This window comes from Agelaius tricolor, unplaced genomic scaffold (genome assembly GCF_023055355.1).
Source record: "Agelaius tricolor isolate 1412-34295 unplaced genomic scaffold, bAgeTri1.0.p SCAF_2, whole genome shotgun sequence".
Taxonomy (NCBI): domain Eukaryota; kingdom Metazoa; phylum Chordata; class Aves; order Passeriformes; family Icteridae; genus Agelaius; species Agelaius tricolor.
The window spans coordinates 87,688,133-87,711,574 of record NW_027269262.1 but is presented as its reverse complement, the minus strand read 5'-3'; the positions used below and the strand labels follow the sequence as shown (position 1 = coordinate 87,711,574).

The following is a 23,442-nucleotide window of genomic DNA, read 5'->3' as shown; positions in this document are numbered from 1 at the left end:
ATATTTTCTAATAGAAATTAATTCCATATTTGAGTTCAGAAAAGCAAATAATAATAAGCAGGTACATATACGTGTGTGTTCATTTCTTTGGCTGTAAAAAGCCATATGCCTGACTTGTTCTAAACTTAAAGTAATTTATGACTGTAGTTAAAAACCAATCTGTCATCTTCCATTTAATGAATACTGGTACAACACATTGAGAAGAATTTTTTACACACATTTCTTGAAGATCTCCAAATAACATCATATTTCTCATTAGGAAAAATTATGATATATTAGATGAGTCTCAACATAGATTAGAATAAATGTTTGACTACAATTTTTTGTGATTTGAAACAAATTTAATGGATTGTGGATAAACTGAATTCCATAGATGTAACATCAGAATAACTTCATTTACACAGTGTTTCACAATATCTTCATTTGAACATAAGAATTGTTTGACCATTGTATGAGATGAAGGAAGATGTGAAAACTGTTTGCAAAGCAAAAGAAACTGCAAGTGCACCATTTTATTGCTAAATGGCAGCTGAGTCTGTTAACTCAGAGCAATGCCAAAATAAATATTGTTAGTCAGACTTTTAGACAACATCGGTAAAATAAGGATATATAAGGCTCATCATTCCTGTAATATGTGCATTTACTATGATAAGGGTAAGAACTGAATTTTATCAAGCAGAAATATATCCAGACTACAAAAGAATAATTTCCCAAGATGATGTCTTGCCACTCTCAGATTGAAGAGATAACATTCTGTCTAATATTTTACTTGACTCACCAGGCACATCAGTCTGCTGTGTGACTTTTTTCTTGTCTTTGGATTAAACAAAAAATGATTGTAATTCTGCTGGTGTCTATGTCCATGGTGGTGTACAGTGGTAAGTGGCAATGTATTTTTCTGATTATTTGACATTATGTCAAAATACTCTTTTAAGTATGAGCATTTGGAAACAGTCCCTTAGAAACACACCTTCTCTCCTCAAATTTTGGTGTTCAACACCCAAATGCACTTGAAGACGTTTCTTTATGAAGTACTTATAAAATATTTTTCTCAGGACTTGTAGTGAAGCAACAAAATATGTACTGGGGTTAAAAATACAACCAAAAAATTGCAACTTCTTTTTGCTAGCACTTTGTCATTATTTAAGGCATTAAGTCTCCAAATGTATAAGTTTCATATAATGAGATTCTATTCATTAAATACATTTGTATTGTCTTAATTCTCCAAACTGTTCAGTAGATCCTGAAATAGAACCCATGTCCACCTAAAGCTCCTCTTTTGAATTTTATTATGAATAGCTTTTTCTTCATATAACTCTTTAGATTTTATTGTCATGAGTGAATGAACTTCCCTGAGTCAGGGATGAGCAACATCTCAAATTTCTGCAGTCTCTGCACTGTGTAGGAATGTCAGTGAGAGTTATGATGTGCAAATGAAGAAAAGGACTCTTAGAAGGTCTGTCACCATTTCTGGCCAATCCATGGGGATATTTCTAAAGGGAAGAGAAAACTCAGGACCCCAGCACAGAAAAATTCTCCACTGACCTTCATCAGCTTCACCAGCTGCTTCTCCTCTGAGGGGTTGCTTGCATTGCAGTTCAGAAATTAAACAGGTCTAACACAAACCATACAGGCTAAAATTATGAAGCTGAACCTTAAGACTTCTAGTATATAGAGAGAAATCAGAGATAATATTCACATTTCCCACTGCAGTGATAGCAAATGCCCAAATACCTGCACTATCTATTTATCTTAAATATATATATTTTATATTGGTACTGCACTCAAAAATATCTGGACATTCATACATTTTTCTGACAAAACATTTAAAAAAAAAGTCCCCCAAACTTTAAAAGGCTGTGCAGCAGTGTTTAGATTCTTTCCCTTTAGCTAAATACAATGAGAACATGAATATTTAAAGTGTTACCACGTTTAGGTTTGGGGAGGATTATTGATTTATATTTCTGTGGGATTTATTCTGCTGATCTCTGCTTTGAGATTGAAGCAAATATCTGTGCATGAAAGAGCATCTTTGAGAGGAATTCATGTGATTTACCCTGAATAAATCAAATAGTTTGGGTTTGCTGCCCCCTGACTTTTTCCAGCATAGTCAAGGTTTTTGCTTCCCAAGGATTTTAAGGAGTGCATCCATGCCCTGTTTTAGGACATTTTTAGTGAGCCATGGATGAAAAAGACAACTGGAGGTGCAGTGATGTTTTTTTGATGGGATTTTTTTGTACAGCATTTCAGAAAACTGTTGTCAGGTAGGAAAATCACAGATGCAGTCCAGAAAGAATTTTATATGTAACTGAACATTAAAAGAAATTCCATGGATAAGGTGTACAATGGGAAAGCCCAAGAGCTGATGTATCATACAGGAGTCTCCTCAAAATGTAATGAATTTTTTAACAGGTTTTGGAGAGAGGTGAGACAAGCTGGCATGCCCAGGGTCTTCTGAGATTTAAAGGATTGATTTTTGTAGTGAAATCTTTCACTGCCTCTACAGGGAATGACATAGGACAGTATGTCCAAATACATGATACCAAAAGAGGAAAAGATAATAATTACTCCAGAAAGTATTTTCTCCTTGTTCCTCCCACTCCCAATTTAAACAAAAGTAAGCAATCTTGTTAGCAAACATTGGTTCATTGATCTTGACTTGGTGACAAATAAAAAAGTTTTTTTTTGTAATTATAGGATTAGAAGAGCCAATGATTTACCAAAGTGCTGAGCAGACATTCCTCTCCAGGGGAACTTCAAACATTTATGTGTTAATTGGGTGTACACAGTTCAGTTTGTTCAGAAGAACTAATTGCAAGTGAAGGATAGGGGAGCAATCACAGTTCCAGTACACCTGGAATATGATTTTGTCAATTTTCTCCTCTGACACATTTCAACTCTATGGGATTTTCCTGTTTTCCAAACATTTTGCTGAAAGGACCAAATGATTAATGGCTCTTCTTCAACACCTGGTTTGAGCTGTGGTGTGATGCAGTGTGTCAGACCTGGCTCCAGTTGCACTTGGCAGAACCTGGCCCAGGTGATGTTTGTCATTGCAGAGGAAGCACAGGCTTTAAGCCAGAAAATAAGGGTTAGTTTTTCTCTGGCAAGCATGTGTACAAATTTAGCATTCAATGCTGTTTTTTTGCAAGGCATGCCATTATTTTGCCTGAAGCTGAATTCCTCATGGCAATGAAGCTTTCAACAGATGTGTTACAGTTCTGTGAAAGACCAGCCTTTATTGGGAAGCTTCTTCTGGTTTGTGGAAAGCAATTTACTCCCCTTAGTCCTGCTGCAGAGATGGACACTTTTGGTGGATTATTCTTTATCTAAAAGTTTCTCATTGTGACCAAGAATTTCAGGAAAAAGAATAACACAAGAGGAAGCACCTCTTCCTGACTCACTCAATCCTGTCTCCATATTCTGCAACTGAACTTGAGAAATAAATTGCTGGGAGAATATGACTATTACCATGAAAATCTTGTTCACATCACAAAAGTTGTAGATATCCTGAGAAAGCACTTATATATGATCTTTAAAAAAAATAACAATCCTATTTTTCTTAATCCTTTACTAAGCATAGAGTTAAGCCTCCTGTCTAAAAACCCCACTACTCTTCTTTACTCTTTTGCACCTATATTTATTGCAGGAAAATGTAACAGATGAACAAGACAACTGTCAGCTCTTTCCCAGAATTTTTTTAGAGAAAAAGGACAGCTTTCCTAATGCCAGTTATTCTGAGACATAACTTATGCCATGAATTTAACACTATGGGCTTTTTCAGTTTTAAATATATAGATTCTTGAGACAGCAAATACCCTTTACTTACTACATTAAAAAAAAAAAAAGGTTAAATAAATCCAAAGTAATACATTATCTTCTGAAATCATGCAGAGGAAAAAAACCAGATTAAAAATGGGAAGGGAGAGAACAAATGTTAGATTTTACTCTAATTCAGAATTTGGCCAACAGAAAAAATGGAAGTGTTGAAAATACACCAAATCTACCACATCATCTTCAAAAGGAAGAAAAGATAATTAAGTTGAAGTTTGAAGTTATAGGAAGAGAGACAATGAGGCAATAAGGCAATAGTCAAGATTGACTTAGAAAAACCAGATCACTTCAAATAACTCTGCTTCATATTATAGCACAGGATTACAGAGTGCTTGGGACATAGGTGGGCACTAAACCAAGTTTATATAATTCTACTAATTTGTCCCAGAAAGGGCAACTGTTCAGATGAGACAGGAAGGCAAGGGTTAGCTCATCCTCAGCAGCAATACCTGCTCAACAGAGACTGGGTTTTGAGCTGAAGTGGGTGTGAATTCCCAGTACATACCAGTACAATTCTGGGCTTCCCAGGGTGAGGGTGGAGCTGAGCAAGTACCTCATGTCTCTGATAAATCAGCTTACCAGTGTATGAAGATATTCAAAATGCCTGCAGTGCGTCATAATGAAATACATGTTGCTGGTTTATTGTGATCTTTTGGAGTTTGGTGGGGTTTTTTTTGGTTTTTTGGTTTTGGTTTTTTTTTACATCTAAATGTTTTTCTTCTCAAATTTATTTGCTGAGGTAGGTGGCCAAGAACTGGAGCCGCCAGCATTCCTGCCAGAGCTGCTTAACACACCTGAAAGAATCTTGAGTAAGAAAGGTTTAAGCTTTACTTTCTGCAATATTGCATGGCAGTGGGAATCCTTGTACTCCAGAGGCATCAAAGGGAAGTGTGAGCAAATAGCCAGGGACTCATCTCAAAATGGTTTAACAGCTGAAGTGAGACTAAGGGAAGGCTGGTAGGGGGAGAAATTTTTTTTTTAAAGTAAGCATTGTTTGTTGGTTTATTTTTTCATTTAGACAATGCCACACTCTTCAATGGAGTCTTTCAAAATGTGGAAAGTGTTGCATTATTTTTTGGTACGTATCTGTTCCAGTTGTACTTTAGCTCTGAATAGAAGTCCTGTGGGGTTTGTTTTTGTATATTTATTAAGATGAAACAGGGATTTTTATGGGTGCAGATCTCCCCAAAGGCCACTGTAACACTAAACACTGCTGAGTGCCAAGCACTGCCCAAAGTCCCTGCCTGGTCTGGGCTCTGTGCTCCTGCAAACATCGCCTGTGTGCCACCCACACCTGCCTCACCTCCACTTACCAGGTGTTCTATGGCTGTTCTCCTTCCAGACTGCCTGGGCTCTCACTTCACCTGGTTACAGTCCATCTTCACCAACTTCCCTGCCCTTCTCAACTTTGTGAACAGAATGAAGTGTGTCACTGGGTTTTGCCCCAGGGATTTCGAGGACTACGGCTGCTCTTGCCGGTTTGAGATGGAAGGGCTCCCCGTGGATGAAGCTGATGAGTAAGTCACATTCATGGGAGATCCTTTTGTACCCTGACTGGCAATAAATGCCCTCCTGCTCTGATTACCCAAAGCATAACACCTGTATAAATTATTTAAAAACAGTAATAAAAAGATAGATTTATATGGGGGTAAGTAAGACCCACACCATCTGGCTCTAGTGAGAGAAAATGTAATCTCTGGCCAGGACAATCAAATAGTTGTTTAATTATATCAGCAGGAGATGTGAAAGGAAATTCAAAGAGAATCATGATACATCCATGTCTGTGAATAAAATGGGTTTTCCAACAATGTAATGTATTCATTCCCTGAGTGAGGACAGCAATGGCTCAGAAAGGGCTAAGCCTATAGATAGGTGGAAATCAATCCATCCACTCTGCAGCATGGGATGGCTGGGAAAATGCAGATCTAACCCTGCTACTGGAAAAAAACCCATGGAACTTCTCTGTGAAAGGTTTTCTGAACAATTGTGATGACATCCTGAAATGGGAGCCTGATTCAGTTCAATGGATTGATACCCAAGAGCTGAGCACCTGGGCTCTTGCTTTACTCAGCTCCATTTTAGTGCAGAGCAGCACAAACCCAGAAACTGCAGAAGCATCCATCAGCAGGTTTGTCCTGAGAATCACCCACACAGCCAGTTTGTATTTACAAATTGTGCAGCCCTGGGGTGAGGTTTCCCTGTCAGCACAGAATTTCTACTGCCATGTGCAGCAAACAGAGACTGATTATTGCTTTGCCACTGACAGAGATGTGCTCCTGCTTCAAGGGAGTCTCCAAACCAGTGGCTTGCCTGTCTCTTCCAGAGACAGTTCCCACAGTGTTGCAATTTCTTTCACTGATTTTATTTCTTAGAAAATAGTTTTGCAAATATTGGGGCTTTTCTGTGCCATTTCTGTTCTATAGAAAAGGATTCAATGCCTCACAGCAGGTTTTTAAGGCATGGGAAAGTACTAGTGCCTGTAAGAACAAGCTTTTCCCATTTCCCAGAGTAGCTCATTGTCATATCTAAATTAGCAGCCTCCACAGACTTTGTCAAAGAGAAGCAGGCCCAGAGGACAATCCATGTCTTGCAATGACAGAGAAACAATCCCTTCCCTGCTTGCAAAGGGAAACTAACTGAATTTTTGGATTAACTGTTGCAGTAAATGTTGATGTAATTGTGAATCTCTAAACAACAAGAAGTGCAGAGACTTGATGTTAGACTCCTTATGCAGTTAGGGGAGCTTTTAGATGCTAACACCTCACTACACCTCAGGTAGAGTCAGGAGAGGGTTGAGACATCATCAGTCAGGTGTTCAAAACCCTGTTCCTGATGGAGCTTACAGATTTCAGTCTCATCCCTGGAACAAGGCACAGTAGAATTTGTGGTGCAGAGGAGACATCAGGCCTTTCTGCTGAATGCTATTTGCCCTCACTTTTTTTAGATACATTCCTTGGACTCCTTCTCTGGTTGTGAAGACAAATAAAATATTGTGATAATTATTTATTAATACAGTCAGGGATTTGATATGAAATTCTTTCTAAATATAGGAGGTGAAAAAGTGAAAGTGCATGTGTAGCATGTGTAGAAGGGCTCCCTAGCAGGGAGCCTGGCAAGGAGCAGGTGTGATCCTTCCTGGCAGCAGATGCTGGGTTTGGATATTCACACTGTCCTTGTCTTCAGCATTTTCCAGAACAAATGCAACTCAATAGCAGAGCTGGATTTTGAGTCCATTTCTCTGAAATGAGGGCATTTCAATCTGACTCTAACAGCAAGACTGTTTAATCTACATAACAATTTTACCTGGGGTAAATGATGACTGTTTTACTTGGAGTTTCATTTACAGCTGATGTCAGTGCACAGAGATGTTGAGGAGATGATTTATCTGTACAAAGAGCTGAAGAGAGGAGAGAACTGAAGAAGAGCTTGTTGGTTTAGTTGACTTTTTATTCCTACTCAAAGTGAAGTGGTCCTGTTGGCAATTTGAGTTTGGCAGAACAACAGGGGTGCAGAAAACACAAGGTTTCTGACTGCCTCTGTTATATAGTGGCAGGAGAAAACTGTTTTACTCCAGTGTGAGAAAAATATTTCATGGCCCTTTCCCATGGCTAAATGGTGCATTTCAATTGTGATCGTTGCATAGAAGTACAAGAAATAGAGGATAAAACTGCATGTATTTTTATAGTCCCAATGAGGAATTCACACTGCAGAGCCATTAACCCTCCGTGAGTGCCAGGTTCAGTTTAGTTCTCCAAATCTGCAGTGAGGAAGGTTGGGATAGGACTGGATCCAAGATCTCTAGGGCTGACTTGTGGGGCTTTGCTTGTGAGTGAGCTGACAGTGCTGAGGGGAAGTATTTGTGCACTGGCAGTGGATTTCTTACATGAAGTGCCTGCAAAGTCCTTGCAAGCACCCGGGAACCACAGCAGGACAGAAATGTTTGGTCACCCACAGCAGGCAGACCTGCTCCCAGCATGGAGTTTTGCATGCAGCCATGGTTATCCTTCCACTCTGACTCAGGGAAAAGCCTTTCCTCTGTCTGGGGATCAAACTGAATGGTTTGACCTCTCTGTTATTTCCTCTTTAAGATGCTGCTTTCAGCACCGCAGATGCTACGAGGAAGCGCTGGAGATGGAGTGCACGTGGGACCCATCAAAGATCTCTGCAGATGTCAGCTGCTCTACTAAAAACCTGACCTGTGGTGAGATTGACCTGCCAAAAGAGCTTGACACTGGAGCCTCACCAGTAGTTCATTCTGGTCTACCTACCAAAAGTCATAGAGAAATTATTTGCTCCACTTCCCAGAGCTCCTCCAACAGGCAGACCACTAAGCAAGACCACTAAGCAATGCTTGAGATATCTCCACACATCAGAAATGCAGCAGATGCTGAGGAGACACCTGAAAAACAAACTTCTGAGGCATCAAGGCCTGATTTTTCAGCACTTTGAGGGATCAAATTCTTTGTTCAGAGTGTCACACACACTCAGCAGCTAAGCTCTATCAGTGAGGGCAGAGATTGTGTGTTATAACAGGAGCTATTCCATGCAATGCTGGTACAGGCCTGACAAGAGTGGGGTTCTTTAAAGCCTAATAGCATGTAATATAAATTTTCAGCAAGTTTTGGCTCTCAGAAAAGACTAAATGCTAGAACATGGTTTGAGGACACCAGCAAAGAGCAGAATCCTCAGACTATACCCTTACATCCTATTTAAGCAACAATCTGATCCAAATTCCATTTTTTGTTTCAAATTGAAACCATTTTTGTTATTTAGGCCAATCTCTAATTGTCCAAGTCCATTTAATGCTTTTTCAGCTCTTTCTATATAGTCTCCATCACAAATACAAAATAGAAGTGTCACAGCTATGAAAAGTCAATGTTTTTTAAATTCTGAAAGGTAGGAAATTTTGAAAATAGTATTTCATGGGGAACTGTTTCCTATCCTTTGTGTTAGGAATAAATTTTTAACTTTGAGAGAAGTGAGGCACTGGCACAAGTTGCCCAGGGAAGTTGTGGATTCCTCATCCCTGGAAGTGTTAAAGCCAGGTTGGATGGGGCTTTGAGCAACCAGGTCTAGTGGAAGATTTCCCTGTCCATGGCAGGGGGTGGAAAGACATGAGGTTTAACACACCTTCCAGTCCAAGCTGTTCTAAAGTTCTTTGATTCTTTATAAGGAGCAAATCACATATCCATGAAAGGCTTGGATTGTGGATTGTGACTTCATGGAGTTAGGAGGAATATTTTAATGAAGTCTGTGAAATGTTAAATGCAGCATCAGCTGCATTAAGTTTTCCATGGAAGAATAGAGCCTTGCTCTGTAGTCCTCAATATTCTGCAGACATAACCAGAGGCAATAATTTATTGACAGCCATGCCAGGCTGCATCAACTGGTGTTTAAGACAAGATATGGACTATTAAACTTGTCCATGTTTGCACTGAGAAGTACATTATAAATAGGTTTGGACTAACAAAATACAGACACAAACCTTACAGGGAGGAAAAAGCAGAAGGTGGAAAGGATTTTTCAATAGCTCCTTGTTTGAATTTTTGTTTTATTTTCAGAGTCTGTGGATCCCTGTGAACAGTTCCTCTGCACCTGTGACAAAGATGCCATTGAATGCTTTGTGAATGCCCAGATCAACTCCTCCCTGAACGGGCTGGATGTCTCCTCCTGCCCATCTCCAGTTTCAGGTAATAACAGGGATCTGACCGAGTGCCCCCTCCTGCCAGACTTTCTGCTGGCACCAAATGTGACCTAACGAGAATGAAGCAGGAGCTGGGTGCCTTCCTGCCATAAACCTGGTCTCAGTTTCATGTGTCCTGTCCATTTACTGCTGCTTGGGTGAGTACCAGGAGAGAAGGTGGTGGCAGACTGATTGCTGCCCTGGAGCAGGGCCAGGAGAGGCCTCTGGGCTGGGGAAGGGCTGGAGCCCATGAGGCAAGAGGAGAAGGCTTGGGAGGGATCTTATTGCAGTTCTCAGCACCAGGTGAGGTGTGGAGAGAAGGTGCAGCCAGACCCTTCCTGGAGGTGCACAGGGTGCAAGGAACACCACTGCAACAGGGAAATTCCAGTTAGATGTGAAGAAATCTTTTTCTTCAGGAAACTTCTGCCACCTGGAATGAATGAGTGATACTTGTGATGATGTCACTGGCAGGAAATGTTGAAAATATTGCTAACCCAAATCTTCCCTTAAACCATTCAAAAACCAACTGGAAAAGCAAAAACAAGCTTACTCTGTTTAGTTGCTTGGTTTCTATTCTGGAGGGAAAAAACCCTGCAAAGGATGAAGGGGAGGTTTATCCCCATGGTCACACACTGATCTGTGCTCTGTAGCTGAAATTACAGCCCTGCAAGGCCAAATGCCTGCCCTGTGGGAGCAGGCCTGGATTAAAAACTTCATTCATATGGATTGCAACCAGAGCATGGCAGGGGCAGGAGCTCTGGGTCCCTAAGCTGAGGGAGATGTGAAAAAGCAGCCTTAGCTTTTCTAATACTTTGGGTCACAGTCACAGCCTCCAGGGCTAAGGACAGACAGACACACACCTGCATCACAGCCTGGATGTGTGCATACCCTCCTGAATGCATCAAGGGAGAAGAAAATGCCCCAGGAAGGTTTGCATCAAAGCCAGTTCATTGTCTTTTTTTAAGACAGCAATCTTTCACTGGGATCAGATGTCCCTGATATACAGTATGGTAGATCCAACACACCAAAAGTAAAGGGGAAATTGTTCTTTGCTAACAGGAAAATCATGCTGATTTTATCACTGCTGATAAAGACAGATTCCATTTGAGTTCACTGGATGTCTCTGCTAATTTTAAATTATATTATATTTTTGATGATTATATTTCTTGATGAGGAGAACAAAAAGCAACTTTTGAAAGAAATTTTCACTTAATGTTCACTCATGTTATAATCCTTCTGTGTAGCTCTTCTGACTGTAACTGTGTCCAGTTCTGACTTTGGGAAAAAAAAATAATAACCCTATCTGATGAATCCATAGACAAAGGATTTTGGTAGGTTCTTTATTACAGAGAAAAAATTGAGTGACATGGGCATGTATTTGACTAAATCTTTAATAGGAATACATTCAATGGACTCCTGATTTGTGCTATTCAGATCAAACAGTGAAAAACTCCCCTTCTCACACTTTATGAGAGACTTTTCTCTTTCAGAAACAACCAGCAAGAGAGAGCTGACAACACGACACATGGAGGGTAGGTCACCTCTGTAATTCTTTGTCTGGAATGTATTAAATTGAGACCAGCTTATACTCAGAAAAATAAGCTGAAGAAATGGGAATTTAAAGAATGCTGACTGCCAGCCAATTCCTCTTGTTGAAGTTGAAACTCTTTGGGATTATTTTTTATTATTATACTGCATGTAGCTCAATAGAATTTAGTATCAGCAGGGTATAAATACTAAAGCGATATTTTAATACTGCTGCTGTAATCATAATAATATTTAGAAATAATTTCCTTTTTGATGACTCTGATCATGTTATTCCAGGATACAGTCTAAGGAGCACCCTAAGCCATGATGTTCTGGAGTAAAAAAAAAAATTTCTTTTTGCAGCATTGGTTCATCAAAGGACTGATGAAACACTGGCTGTGACTGCATCTGTGGAAGAAGGTTTGCAACTTAGAGTGAAAAAAGCCCTGCTTGCAGCTCCCAAAAGCTGAGAGAATACAAGATATTTTCTTTCTTTCTGGCCTTCTAAAAGGACTGATGTAAAACTAGATGTAATGTTTTGGTGATGGAGTTCAAGATTGAATGGGAAGGTGCAATTTTTCAATTTGTGCATGTAATGTGTTTAACCAGTGTTTACAGCGAGTTTCCCAAGGGCTGAGATTCAATGCTCTTCAACAAAACCTGTTTTCATCAAAACAGCCTTTTTTTCCCTGGGAACACAGGCTGGAGCAGGTGAGCGGCTTGGCAGAGAGGCCCTCTGTGGGTGCCAACCACAGCCAATTGCATATTCTTGTCTTTAAAAGATATTGAATTAATTAAGATCAAGCAGTAGCACGAGGAAATTCTGAGCATGGTTTGTAAAATGAGCCACCAGTATGGTGTTTTATTTACTTGTAATGAAGAGATCCAGGCTGAAACCTCCTCACTCTGGAGCCTCCTTGGTGAGTCTCTAAACCACAAGGCCGAGTGGTTGTCATGGAAGTCACCTCACTGCTGCAGAGAGAATCTGTTCTCCTCTTGCCTGCATGAGGATCAAACCATTCAGTTTGATCCCCAGACAAAGGAAAAGCTGACTGCTGCCTTTCCCTGAGTCAGAGTGGCAGGATAACCATGGCTGCATGCAAAACTCCATGGTGAGAGCAGGTCTGCCTGCTGTGGGTGACCAAACATTTCTGTCCTGCCACATGAGAGGCCAGGGACAGAAGCACCCAAAGCCCTTGGTAACTCTGGGTGGGCCAGGATATGATGTAGAGAGGGAGACCAGTCTTGGACTCTTACCCAGTTTAGCACTTTTGTTTTGTGGCTTCATCACAAGCAAAGCCACACTGCTGTAAAGGGAGAAGTGGCACCAGAGCTGTTTGGAAAATGTCCTGGGGGTGCTGGAGCACAGCTGCCTCCATAGGAGCCAGTGAGTGCCCAGAAGGCACAGAAGGTGCCCAGAAGGCCAATGACAGCTGTGTGACCAGCAGGACCAGGGCAGTGATCACCCCTCAGCACCATGAGGCTGCACCCCAAGTGCTGTGCTCAGCTCTGGGCTCCTCACTTTAGAAAGGACATTGAGGTGCTGGGGTGTGTCCAGGGAAGGGCAACGAGGCTCACGAGAGGACAAGAGAACATTTCTTATGAGGAGTGGCTGAGGAAGATGGGTTTGTTTAGTCTTGAGAAGAGCAGGCTCAGGGGAGCCTCACAGCTCCCCAAAACCACCTGACAGGAGGGTGTGGTGAGGTGGGTGTTGGTCTCTTCTGCTGTGCCTGCAGGGAAACAATCAGAGGAAATGTCCCTAAGATGAGACAGGGGAGATTCAGATGAGTCATTTATAAGAATTTTTCCACTGTTCAGGCGCTCAGACATTGGAAGGGGCTGCCCATGGAGGTGGTGGAGTCACCACCCCTGGAGGTGTTTAGGAGGAGTCTGGATCTGGCACTGTGCAATGTGGTTTGGGGGTTTGGAGGTTACAGGGGCAGGGCAGGGCTGACAGTTGGGTTGGGTGATCTGAAGGTCTCTTCCCCTTGGTGATTCCATGATTCTCTGTTCATAAACCCCAAATCTGCCAAGCACAGATGCAGCGTGCACTGGACATGTGCAACCAGGCCACTGCTTGACCCAGAAAATCACAGAGTGGTTTTTGTTGGAAGGGCCCTTAAAGATCATCTCATTCCAAATCCCCTGCTGTGGGCAGGGACCTTTCCACCAAACCAGCTTGCACAGGGAGAGGTGGAAAGCTGAATTTTTTTGAGAACCTAAGAACCTGATTTCAAGCTTTACTATGCTCCTCTGTGTGTGCCATTGCTCTAAGTGTGAATCTGGAATAATGAAAACCACATTGAAAATTTTTTTTCTTTTTAAAAAACAATGTTTCTTACATTTAAAGGTTTGTGGGTTTATTTGTTCTTTATATGTTTAAATAGCAGCACATGCAGAAGTGTAGGTACCTGAAAAGGCTTTATGCTGAATGTAAGTGCTGGCTGTTCCTTCATAGCTCTCCTGGATTATCAAAGTAGATTTTTTACAATATTTTTCATTCTCACCTAGCAGCAGCTCCAGTGTTGGTTCCTGTTTTTCCATCTGCTTCTGGGACACTTTGTAATAGAAAACAGAACTCCTGAAGGAGCGAGAGCATCTGTATTTGCACATCTGAAGCAATGTTTTACTTCCTGAAAATAACTACTCCTGCTCCCTAATGAAGCACAGTCCATCATAAGGTTCCAAGCATTACCAACAAACAAAAACCTGTATTAGGAATTTTAGAAAGCTGAAAACAATATAGGTAGTGTTTCTAATCAGTCTTTGAAGGAAACATTTGGAGAGCCACTTACTATTTAACCAGTTGTCTTCCTCTTTAAGCCCAAAGAATCTTCAACATTGACAACTGTGGAAGCTTCATCAAACCAAAGCTAAGTATCATTGAGAAACTCATTCAAAGGATTTAAGAAGTTATTCTTCACATCATGACATCCTAATAACACAGAAAAAAAAATGGGGAGATGATTTTTTAGATCATTTGACAGCTGTTTTTATAATTTACCAAAAGGTAGCTGACAAATGGAAATCATTTTATTAGGTAAAGGAAAGAACTTAGAGGTCAGGGAGGTATTTGGACTTATGGCTGCCCATCCATACCTGACTCTCAGTGCAGACACACACAAGATGTTTGCAAGGAAAGCAGCATCCTTCCTTGCACAACACTGGGATACCAGACCTAGTCCTGTTTAGTCTATTTGTCTGTAAAATGAACTTAATATTGAATTTCCCAATTCAGCCATATTTACACTTCTTTCATAGAATCATAGAATCTTGTGTTAGTGCTATGTAATTATTTGCATGCAATGAGATTAATTTATGAGTATCACTTTGTCTACAACCATCCATACACCACTGAGAAAAACAGGCCAATGTCTCTCCATGCTATGTCTGTATCTTCCTGTTTTCAGAAAAAGCTCTTCTCAGCAGCCTGACTGTCCATAACTGTGCTGGCAAAGTGATTCCTGAGTTTATATTTTCTATTTTCAACAGTGGTTTCTTTTGAGCCCCGTGACAGAGTCTTGGCAACTTCCAAAGCCAGAGGTAAGAGTCATTAAATTTTGTTGACAAATTTGGCACTCTTGACTACAGGTGAACATGGATTTTCATTTATGAAGCTCTGTGGTGTCACAATCAAAAATCTTCAGCTCAGGATTTCTGGATAATATTTCTTCTGCTGACTTGCACATCCTTCAGCAAAACACTTTGATTCTCCTAATTACCATCTTAATAAATTCAGGCTGTTTGGTTAAGTTTTATAATGCTTTAAGTCAAAGTAATTTCAGCAATGCATGGCATAAATTCAGCTGGCAGGTCAGTACCATGATGCCTCTGTTTTTTGCACAGTTACCTCAAGGGACCACAGAGGCACAGCTCCTGCTCCCCCCATCCTCTCAATAAAAGGTCAGTGACCCTCAGTTTTCCTCTTTCTTTGACTGACACAGCAATTCTTCATCTAAAAGCATCACAGTTAAAACTCTGTGCATGGTAGCAACAGGGCTGCCAGAGAATCAAATTTAGATCAGGGTCAGATAGAAGATACACAAACAATAAAACCTGGCTGAGAAGCATTAGCTGTTCCTTGCCTCCAGCCACTCATTTGCACTCCTCATCCAAGTGTTTCTGAAAGCCTCTTCACATAAAGTTTAATGATATAATGGTTGTTTCTGTAAATTACATTCACAGCATCTGCTGCCAGAAGGGTTTATTTTGATTTTGCCTCCTCCTTATTACAGATAATTTCATGGAACTCTCTCCCAGTCTAAAACCTGTTCCAGCTTTTGCAGGTGTCTGTGCTTTGAGCACAGCCTCACCAGTAGGCAGAGCTGAAAATGGAGCACCTTGATAGGTCTGGAAGTTTTCTCTGGCCCCTTTTGGATAGAAAGGATTATCCAGGCAGGCTGAAATCCACCAGAAAAAGAGAAAACTGCATATGGAGAGTAGAGAGCAGTCATTTTTTGCCTCTGATTACACTGTCTGAACAATATCCCTGTCTCCCACCCAATGGATTCAGCACTGCTGAACTAAGCACTGCTCAAAATCACTAAATGCTCTCCTACATTAACTTGGATGTACCAGAAAATCTGTGTACTGTGTTTGAGGTCTGCACAGCTCCCAGGAGATTATTTGTGATATCTATTCTTAGCTAAGTGTAGAATTTCCCAAACTCTGGTTTTATTTTTTACATCCAGCAGGAATCACTTTCATTTCAACATTTCTCTGCCAAAGAAAGTGGCATAAATTGTGCATCTTGCTGAGCTATCAAAACCAGTGTGTGACTATTGATCCCTTTCTGCCACCTTTCATGGGCTTTGCTGTGTTCTTAGCAGTACTTTAATTTCTTTTAATCTGTTCTCTTATCCTGTGACAGGTTATTTTCAACACATACTAAAACCAGAACATCAGAGGGACAAGCTTAATGAATTTGAGTTTAGTCCAACCAATAAATTCAGCCAAAGAATTCAAAAGGAAAGCTTTAAATATGAAAATACATGCCTATTAGTATTTTTAAAGTATTTATTTTGTGAAATGCCACATGGTTCACATTGACATTTAGAAATGGAAATGGAACCATTTGATAAGTGTTTTCATTTACAAATTAGTTTATATTAAAAAGGCATAAAAAGATTTTAAGTACCTCCAAATTCAACAAAACATTCCTGATCAGCAACAAAGTGTCAGATAATGTAAAAACAAACACCAAAATATTTTTTAGGATAAATAATCTCCTGAAAATAATTATTTTTCAACTTTTTTTGCCCTCAATATTTCCTTGTGGTTACAACCCAGTAAACCCCTTCCATCACCCAGCTCTGCATTAATCAAATAATTTCTTCTTTCACTGATGTTACTCTCAGTTTTAGAAACTTCATGAAAACAAACACTTTTTAAGCCATTTACTCAGCAAATGACATCTCACTTGTACTTTATCTCTCAGTACAGCTGACTAAGCAGCAAACATGATTTTCAGCACCTGGCAAAGCTCTTTGTCTCAGTACATAGAGAATTAAAAAAAAAAAACAAAAAAACAACAAAACAATCAGCAGTTAAATTGGAAATAGTTAACCACAGTCCTTTCTTCTGAAAGGCAAGAGATGTGCATAAATGACCAGTGTGGATACTCTGCTTTTTCAGTTTTCCTCTCAGATACTCCTTCTCTGTGACCATCAATTCACACTGGTTCTGCCTGAGGATATTACTCTCAGCAGCTATCTAAAATTAGAATCTTGCTGGTTATTTTCTATTTCTTCTTCTGCTTTCTTTTTTCTGCTTATTCAGAAGAAGATGGATTTATGGAAGCTTTGGTCCCAGTGGAAGAGATAACCACCTCCCCAGCCTCATTCCCAGGAGACAGTAACTCAATGCAAGTCAAAATTGTCTCCACCAACAGGAGTCCTGCAGGCACACCTGCAAGGACAAAAGGAAAAGGCAAGTGAAAAATTAATTACACTTTTTCTAATTCTAAATTAGAAAAGTCTCCTATTCGTGTTTACAGCTATGTGAGGAGCCAGCATTTTTAATGGCTATGTAGAATGAAACTGTTTTGTTATTTAAATCTGGAGGTTGCATACAATACAGGATGAATAGCACTGACTGCCCTGGAAGGGGCAGCTCACTGCCACCAGACCAGGAAAACTTAACCAACCATTAATAAATAGCCTCCCACGAAGAATGAACAAATTTTAGGAGACTGCAGTTGATAATAGTTTAGAATATGCACTTTTGGACTCCTGAAAGAAGAGTTATTCTACCTTCACAAGTCTAACCCATGCATTTGTCTTCTCCAGAGACAAGCCCTGCAAAGGGTGGCCTGAGCACAGCTTCCTCTGGCAGAGCTCTGGACCTGGGACTGTCTGAGAGGGGACCTGCAGGAAAAGGTAAATAAAGGCCTTTTTCCCCATTACATCTGATGAAATATTCAGCAACCTCTGTATTAAAAGCAGGTATGTATTACATATAAATATTATAGTTATTTTAAACCAGTTTAGCACATATGTATTGGTACTTAGAAGAACAGGAGGTGGAGACATCTGCAAAAGCTTCCATCACTTTAACCTCTTCTGCCAATATGCTGTCAGTAACACTTATAAAAACTACTAATTATTAGCTTGGAAGGAATTTTTTTCATTTAGTGCAGTAACTAAAATGAGCTCAGGGAATGTTTCTCCCTGCTTTTGTTTGCTGGAAGTAATTTAATCACAACCTTTAAGTTGCTTTGTTTTATAAGCAGCAGCAATAGGAATTTTCCTGCTCTTCATTCTGACCTTTTCCCACAGCCTTGCCAGTCATACTTTTTCTCACCATTTCTGATTCTGTTCCAATTCCTGCTCAGGGATCCCAGTGATCCTAAGGCATTTTAGACCTGTCATGGCTATAAGTCCACACTCAAGGACTGTCTCATCCATCTTTTTAGGCTTCCCAATGGAGAGAAGCAGCCCTGGAACTGGAAAAGAGCAGAAGAATCAACCCCACCTTTCACTAAACTGGAAAATACAATTTTAAAATACCAGCATTTAGAGAGCACAGATCAATTCCCTGAGCCTGTGGTTTATGCTGGGATTTAACATGAATGAATCAAGACTCAGGAAGGCACATGGGCAGAATTTCCTGTTGGAATCAGTAATCCAGGATTGACCCTGACAGGAGCAGGGAATCAGACTAGAGCTGCAGAGGGGGAGATGGGATTACTTGTGGGAGAAGGGAGGATGCAGAGGGAACAGAAGCCCTCCCTCCCTCCTTCTCCTGCAACAGCCTCTTACATCCTTTCCCCAGCAAAGTCCCAGAACAGGTCCCTCTGATGTCTTTTTCCTGATATGGAACACTGTTTTCTTTTAAGTGTTATGACTAATTCCCATAAAAACAGTTCTTCCTGAGTAGAGGGAGCCACAGAGACATTAGGATTGGGATTTGGTGATGCCAAACCCTCAGCAGCACAATAGCCATTACAACAGATCACTCCTGCATTTGGCCTAGGGGCACTGCAGCTCAAATTGGACTATATTTCAAATGAGAACAGAAAAAAATATTGTTTCCTTCAGCAAAACATGGTCATTGTCCAGCTATCACTGTGGAAGCACAAGAGGTTGGGACTGTATTTTCCAAATCACCAAGACAGAAACCACTGAATACTCAGCTGAGTTTGAATATTCCAAAAGAAAAAAAATTACCTATGAAGGATTCCAAAGGACTGCTAAGTATTCTCACTGCAGTCCAATTTGACTTGTATGTTCTATCTTCATAGGAATCGCTCTCCCCTTTAAACTGCCTTGCCCTTTGGCTGTCCTGCTCAGTCAGCACTCTAAGAGCCATAGTTCATGAACTGAAGCAGTAATTTAGAGGTGGTAAAATGTCATCCTTCAGAGTTTCTGGTAGCTCTGGAAACACTTCTATCTTCACAAGAGAGCCCTCAAGCAGTGAGGACATGGTGTGTCAAATAACAACTTTGCTTTGCAGTGTGTGAGCGACTGACCTTTGTGCAAGAGAGAGGACGTGGAAGAGTGGAGAGGGAGCTGCCCCAGCTTGGAGAAATGCTGTTCTGCTTAACTGAGAGATGCCCAGAGGAATTTGAGTCCTATGGCTGCTATTGTGGCCAAGAGGGAAGAGGAGATCCCACTGATGCACTGGACAGGTGTGGGCTCCTCTGTGTGTGCCATTGTTACTGCAGTGCCCATGGACAAGGAAGATCAGAACATCATTTTCTGGGCATTGTATAGCTATGGAGCAGTAGTGAAGTCACATTCTGGGGAAAAAAATCCACTTAAATGCATAAAACACAAAATACTCTCATGTGACTAAATCACATTCAATTGTTGTGCCAGTATTTTGGAGAGGACTTACTAACTCCAAATAAGAAAGGAGAATGATGGGAGGTAAGCCAAGCAGAAGGAGGAGAACATCAAAGGGATAAGGGCCACTTGGCTAAGAGGTGGCTTGAACAGTGACTTATGAAGAGCAGAATTAACATCCACCCAGGGCACACTGTCCTCCAGAAGGGAACAGAACTGAGGCAGAGTTCTGTCAAAGCTGGAGCAAAGTTCTGTCAGAGCTGCAGCCAAGAGCCAGCAGGGCTGATGATGAGGGGCAATGCAGAGAATTCCAAAATAAAAGCACCTCTGGGAGCGTTGTATTTACAGCTAAAAGCCTCCTCCTCTGAGGAAGTTCATAACAGTTGGGGCACATCAGGTCCAAGTACAGCACATTCCTTTCTCCTGCACTCACACACAAAAAGACAGCCCAGGCATGAAAAATTGGATTAGATGATGGCATGATCTGGGTATCATGATGCAGTTTTCAGATTTCCGGCCAAGATTTGAACACTGGAAGACACTTCTCATGGCAGACTAGGTCATGGTTACAATTGTAATTGTGTCTTAAAATTAAAACACACCCCTCTTAAACACGTGACACGAAAATAATTAGGAAGAGGAAAGTGAAAGTAGGAACAAATATAGGAATAAAGTAGGAACAGCTTAGGTTGATTTTTGTTCTTCATAGAAAAAACATTCCAGGGTATGAAAACGAAATTTTTTTAGTTTTAATGGGCACTGAAAATAAAGACAGACAAATAATTGTGAGAGTTCTGGGATTCAGGAAGAGAAAGTATTTTCCATTTACTTCTACTTTTTATTTTAGATGCTGCTTCTCTCATCACTGCTGTATGGAGCAAGTTAAGAAACTTGGATGTCATGCAGAAAGAAATTTGAGATCTGAAGTTGTATGTTTTGATCACACACCAAAATGTAAGCTTGTGTGAGAGGAAACTCTCATGTCCTGATGCCAGTGTACCAACATGACAGACTGAGTAACACTATGACAGAGCTGCTAGAGCCGAGTATGGAGACAGAAATATTTAGCTTACAAAAAATTAGCAATGTTTACTATAAACTTTTTTCCTAGTTGAGACAAAGGTTATTACACTGCTGTGTATGTGACCAGTAATGTGGCCTCTGCCGGGTTTTGGGGTGTCCCCAGTGGGCTGCAATGGATCCGGACAGCTCAGTCCTGTTTGGAACAGCCTGTCCCAGTTCCCAAGCAGTCCCCAGCCACTGGCTGCCTTAGCAAGCTTAAGTGATACCAGCTCTAGTGATTATCAGCTCATTTGTGATTTCAGCTCTTTGCTTGCTAGGTGCCTAGGCAGATGCAGAGAGAGGAGAAGGCTGTGTGAGGTTCCACAGGAATCTTTATTGAATCTTCTGTGAAGGTTCTCAGGGACAGCTCTTCTGCCAAGCTGGGCAAAAGAAGGGGTTTTTATAGGATACAGGGGTTTTAGAAAGTGTCCAATAGCAGGGGTCAAAAGGAAAGTGAACTATAGTCTTACAGAGAGATAAGCAAGGGTCCGAGGCGGAAAAAGGGGCTCCTGTGGTCCAGTCATCACGACAAGGCATTTCCTATCTTAGACTGCTGAATGCCATGGGGGCATTGCAGGATCTGAGCCTGCTACAGACCAGGTCAGGCTGAGAAACTTACATTCAGACATTTTATAATTACAGTCAGAAGTCAGCTACTTGTGTCTTTACATTCAAATTCAACTAAAGCCAGCAGCACCTTCCACTGCCCAGCACCTTGGTGCCAGGCTTTTGCTTAGGTAATTAATGGGTGACTTTGGAGACTAAAATTCATGGCAGATTTGAAAATTTTATTTTCAAAACCTCATCTGCCTGTGGCAAATTATACATGAAGTAAGTTCAACAGCTTTCAAAGGAGAATTGTGAAATTTCTCTTTCAGGCATTGGCCAGAGCACGTGCGAGAAGCTCCTCTGCGCCTGCGACACGGCCGCGGCCGAGTGCATGGGCTCTGCCTTCTTCAACGCCAGCCTGAAGATGCCCCACGGGCAGGGCTGCCGGGAGGAGAGGCTCTCCTGCCCAGGGGACTCTGCTGAAAGGCCTCCAGCAGGCACCCAAACAGGCTCACAAACAGGCACAGGGGCTTCCAGCTCCGAGGAGAGCAGTGAGGAGGAAGGAGCCCGGCGGGGAGGATTCCGGAGAGCCAGGAGAGGGATGTGGCATCACGTGGGGAACGGCAGAACTGGGGGGCACCGGGGCAGATAACCCTGAGGGCAGAACACCACCCACCTCCAGGGGCTTGGCAAGGGCCAGCACAGCAGCCAGGCACTGAGCACCTGCCCTCCTCATCCTCTCCACGCTGCCTCACACTCTCCAGCACACAAATGACATAATCATAAACTAGGATTAGGTGTTAGGCTGTGTTAACTCCTCACTGTGGGGAGGTCAGCACTATGGAGCATCTGTCTAGGTCAGATATTACCTTAAATACTTATTGGACAGTGTTCTATATAACTTCACTTGATTTTTTTATGTAAAAACTGTTATGATCAGACTGACTTTTGTTAACTGTGCACTTGGTTCAGACTGGATCTTGCTGATGGTGTCCAAGTATTCCAGGTTTTTAATTAAACCAACCTGCAACTACTCCAACTCCCTCTGTGGACATTTTTCCTTTACTGAGCTTAGCAGGAAACATCCAGAAGCAAAGCTAAAGTAATTGCATGAAAGTTCCTTTGTTCATTCCTGTCTATAGCTGTGTGTGACTCCCTTCTGAGGGCAATAGGTCCAAAATGCTGGACAGACCCTCCTCTTAGGGAAGCCTCTTCCTTCTCTGGGGCCCGTTAAGGACATGAGCAGGAAACTTCCCAGCCTGGTACAGCTCTCAGACTGTTACTCTTCCATGCTGGGGTGATGAAGTCACAATGTGCAGTCCAAGGGTGATCAAAAGAGACTTCAGCACCTTGGAATGGCTGATAGGAAATGTGGAGCATAGGTCATTTTTTCCCCTATCCTTGCAGGAACAGACAGAGTCTATCAATACTTGGCTCCATGGCTGGGGTCACAGCCAGAATTTGGGGTTTTGTGGTACTAGGATGATCAGCACAACACCAGACCTGTTTGTGTCAGATGGGATTCACATTTCTCACATGGGCAAGAGGTCTTTGCTCATGAGCTGACTGGGCTGACTGACAGGCTTTAAAATAGACTTGAAGGGAGAGAGGTGTAGTATCAGGCCATGACAAACCTCTAAAGATCCCTTCCAACCCAATCCATTCTATGATTCTGTGACTCACCAACACTTCCTAGAACAAAAAATGTTGCTGCAAGCTTCCCAGTGATTCATTCAGCTGCTCTGAAAGGTCTGGATTTCTTCTCCATCATCTTGTTCTACAGGACTGAACTGTGTCACCAAAGTATTCCTACAAAGACTATAGCATGTCTCCCTACTATCCAATGACTGTGGCATGTACCCTCATGCTGGGTGCAGAGATGCTGCCTGTGTTCTTCCAGATCCTGCTGCAGTTCACTAAACCCCAGCATGTGATCGTGTGTGAACTGAACAGTGTGAGAAGAGCAGGTGAAAATGCCTGTGAATGTTCTTGGATGAGCAGTTTATATTGGATAAAATTCTGGCTGGTGATAAGCCAGAATTTTCAGTATTTTTCCTACATTAAAAGTGCAAAGGATTACTACAGTGCAAAACCCCCCCAAACAAAACCCTAAACAAACAAATAAAACTCCAAACATTACTACCCCCTTCCCCTCCATTCCAAAGCACAAACAAATTCCACCACACAAACTCCCAAAATAAACCCCAAAGGTATTTAGTCACATGAATCCCTCTGGATCCCAGTGGCTACATCTTCAGCCCCGGTGAAAAAAACAACAGAACAAAAAGACTTTCTTTAAGGGAAGGCAGAGGTCAAATAAGTGATGTGAGAAATTTGATTTGCAGACAAGATTTTCATTAACTCCCCCTTTATGCTGTACAGAAAAAGGACATCTCAGAACTGAAGCAAAATGCTAAAACTGCAAAATGCCCATTTTGCTCCTATGCTGAGGATGAGATCTGCATTACACTGCAACTTTTATCAGTTTTATTATAGGGATGA

General features: G+C 41.4%; 1 protein-coding gene across 1 annotated transcript; it reads left to right on the top strand.

Moving 5' to 3' along the window:
• Window positions 1–801: 801 nt before the first annotated feature.
• OC90 (otoconin 90) lies at window positions 802–21,889 on the top strand. The gene is made up of 15 exons (XM_071421818.1): window positions 802–878; window positions 4,578–4,643; window positions 4,853–4,912; window positions 5,177–5,351; window positions 7,923–8,035; window positions 9,396–9,524; window positions 11,008–11,049; window positions 11,408–11,464; window positions 14,537–14,587; window positions 14,891–14,947; window positions 16,823–16,972; window positions 17,332–17,421; window positions 18,998–19,172; window positions 20,177–20,283; window positions 21,270–21,889. The coding sequence occupies exons 1-15, from the start codon at window positions 833–835 to the stop codon at window positions 21,590–21,592; spliced, it is 1,641 nt and encodes a 546-aa protein (XP_071277919.1). The 5' UTR covers window positions 802–832; the 3' UTR covers window positions 21,593–21,889.
• The last annotated feature ends 1,553 nt before the right edge of the window (window positions 21,890–23,442 follow it).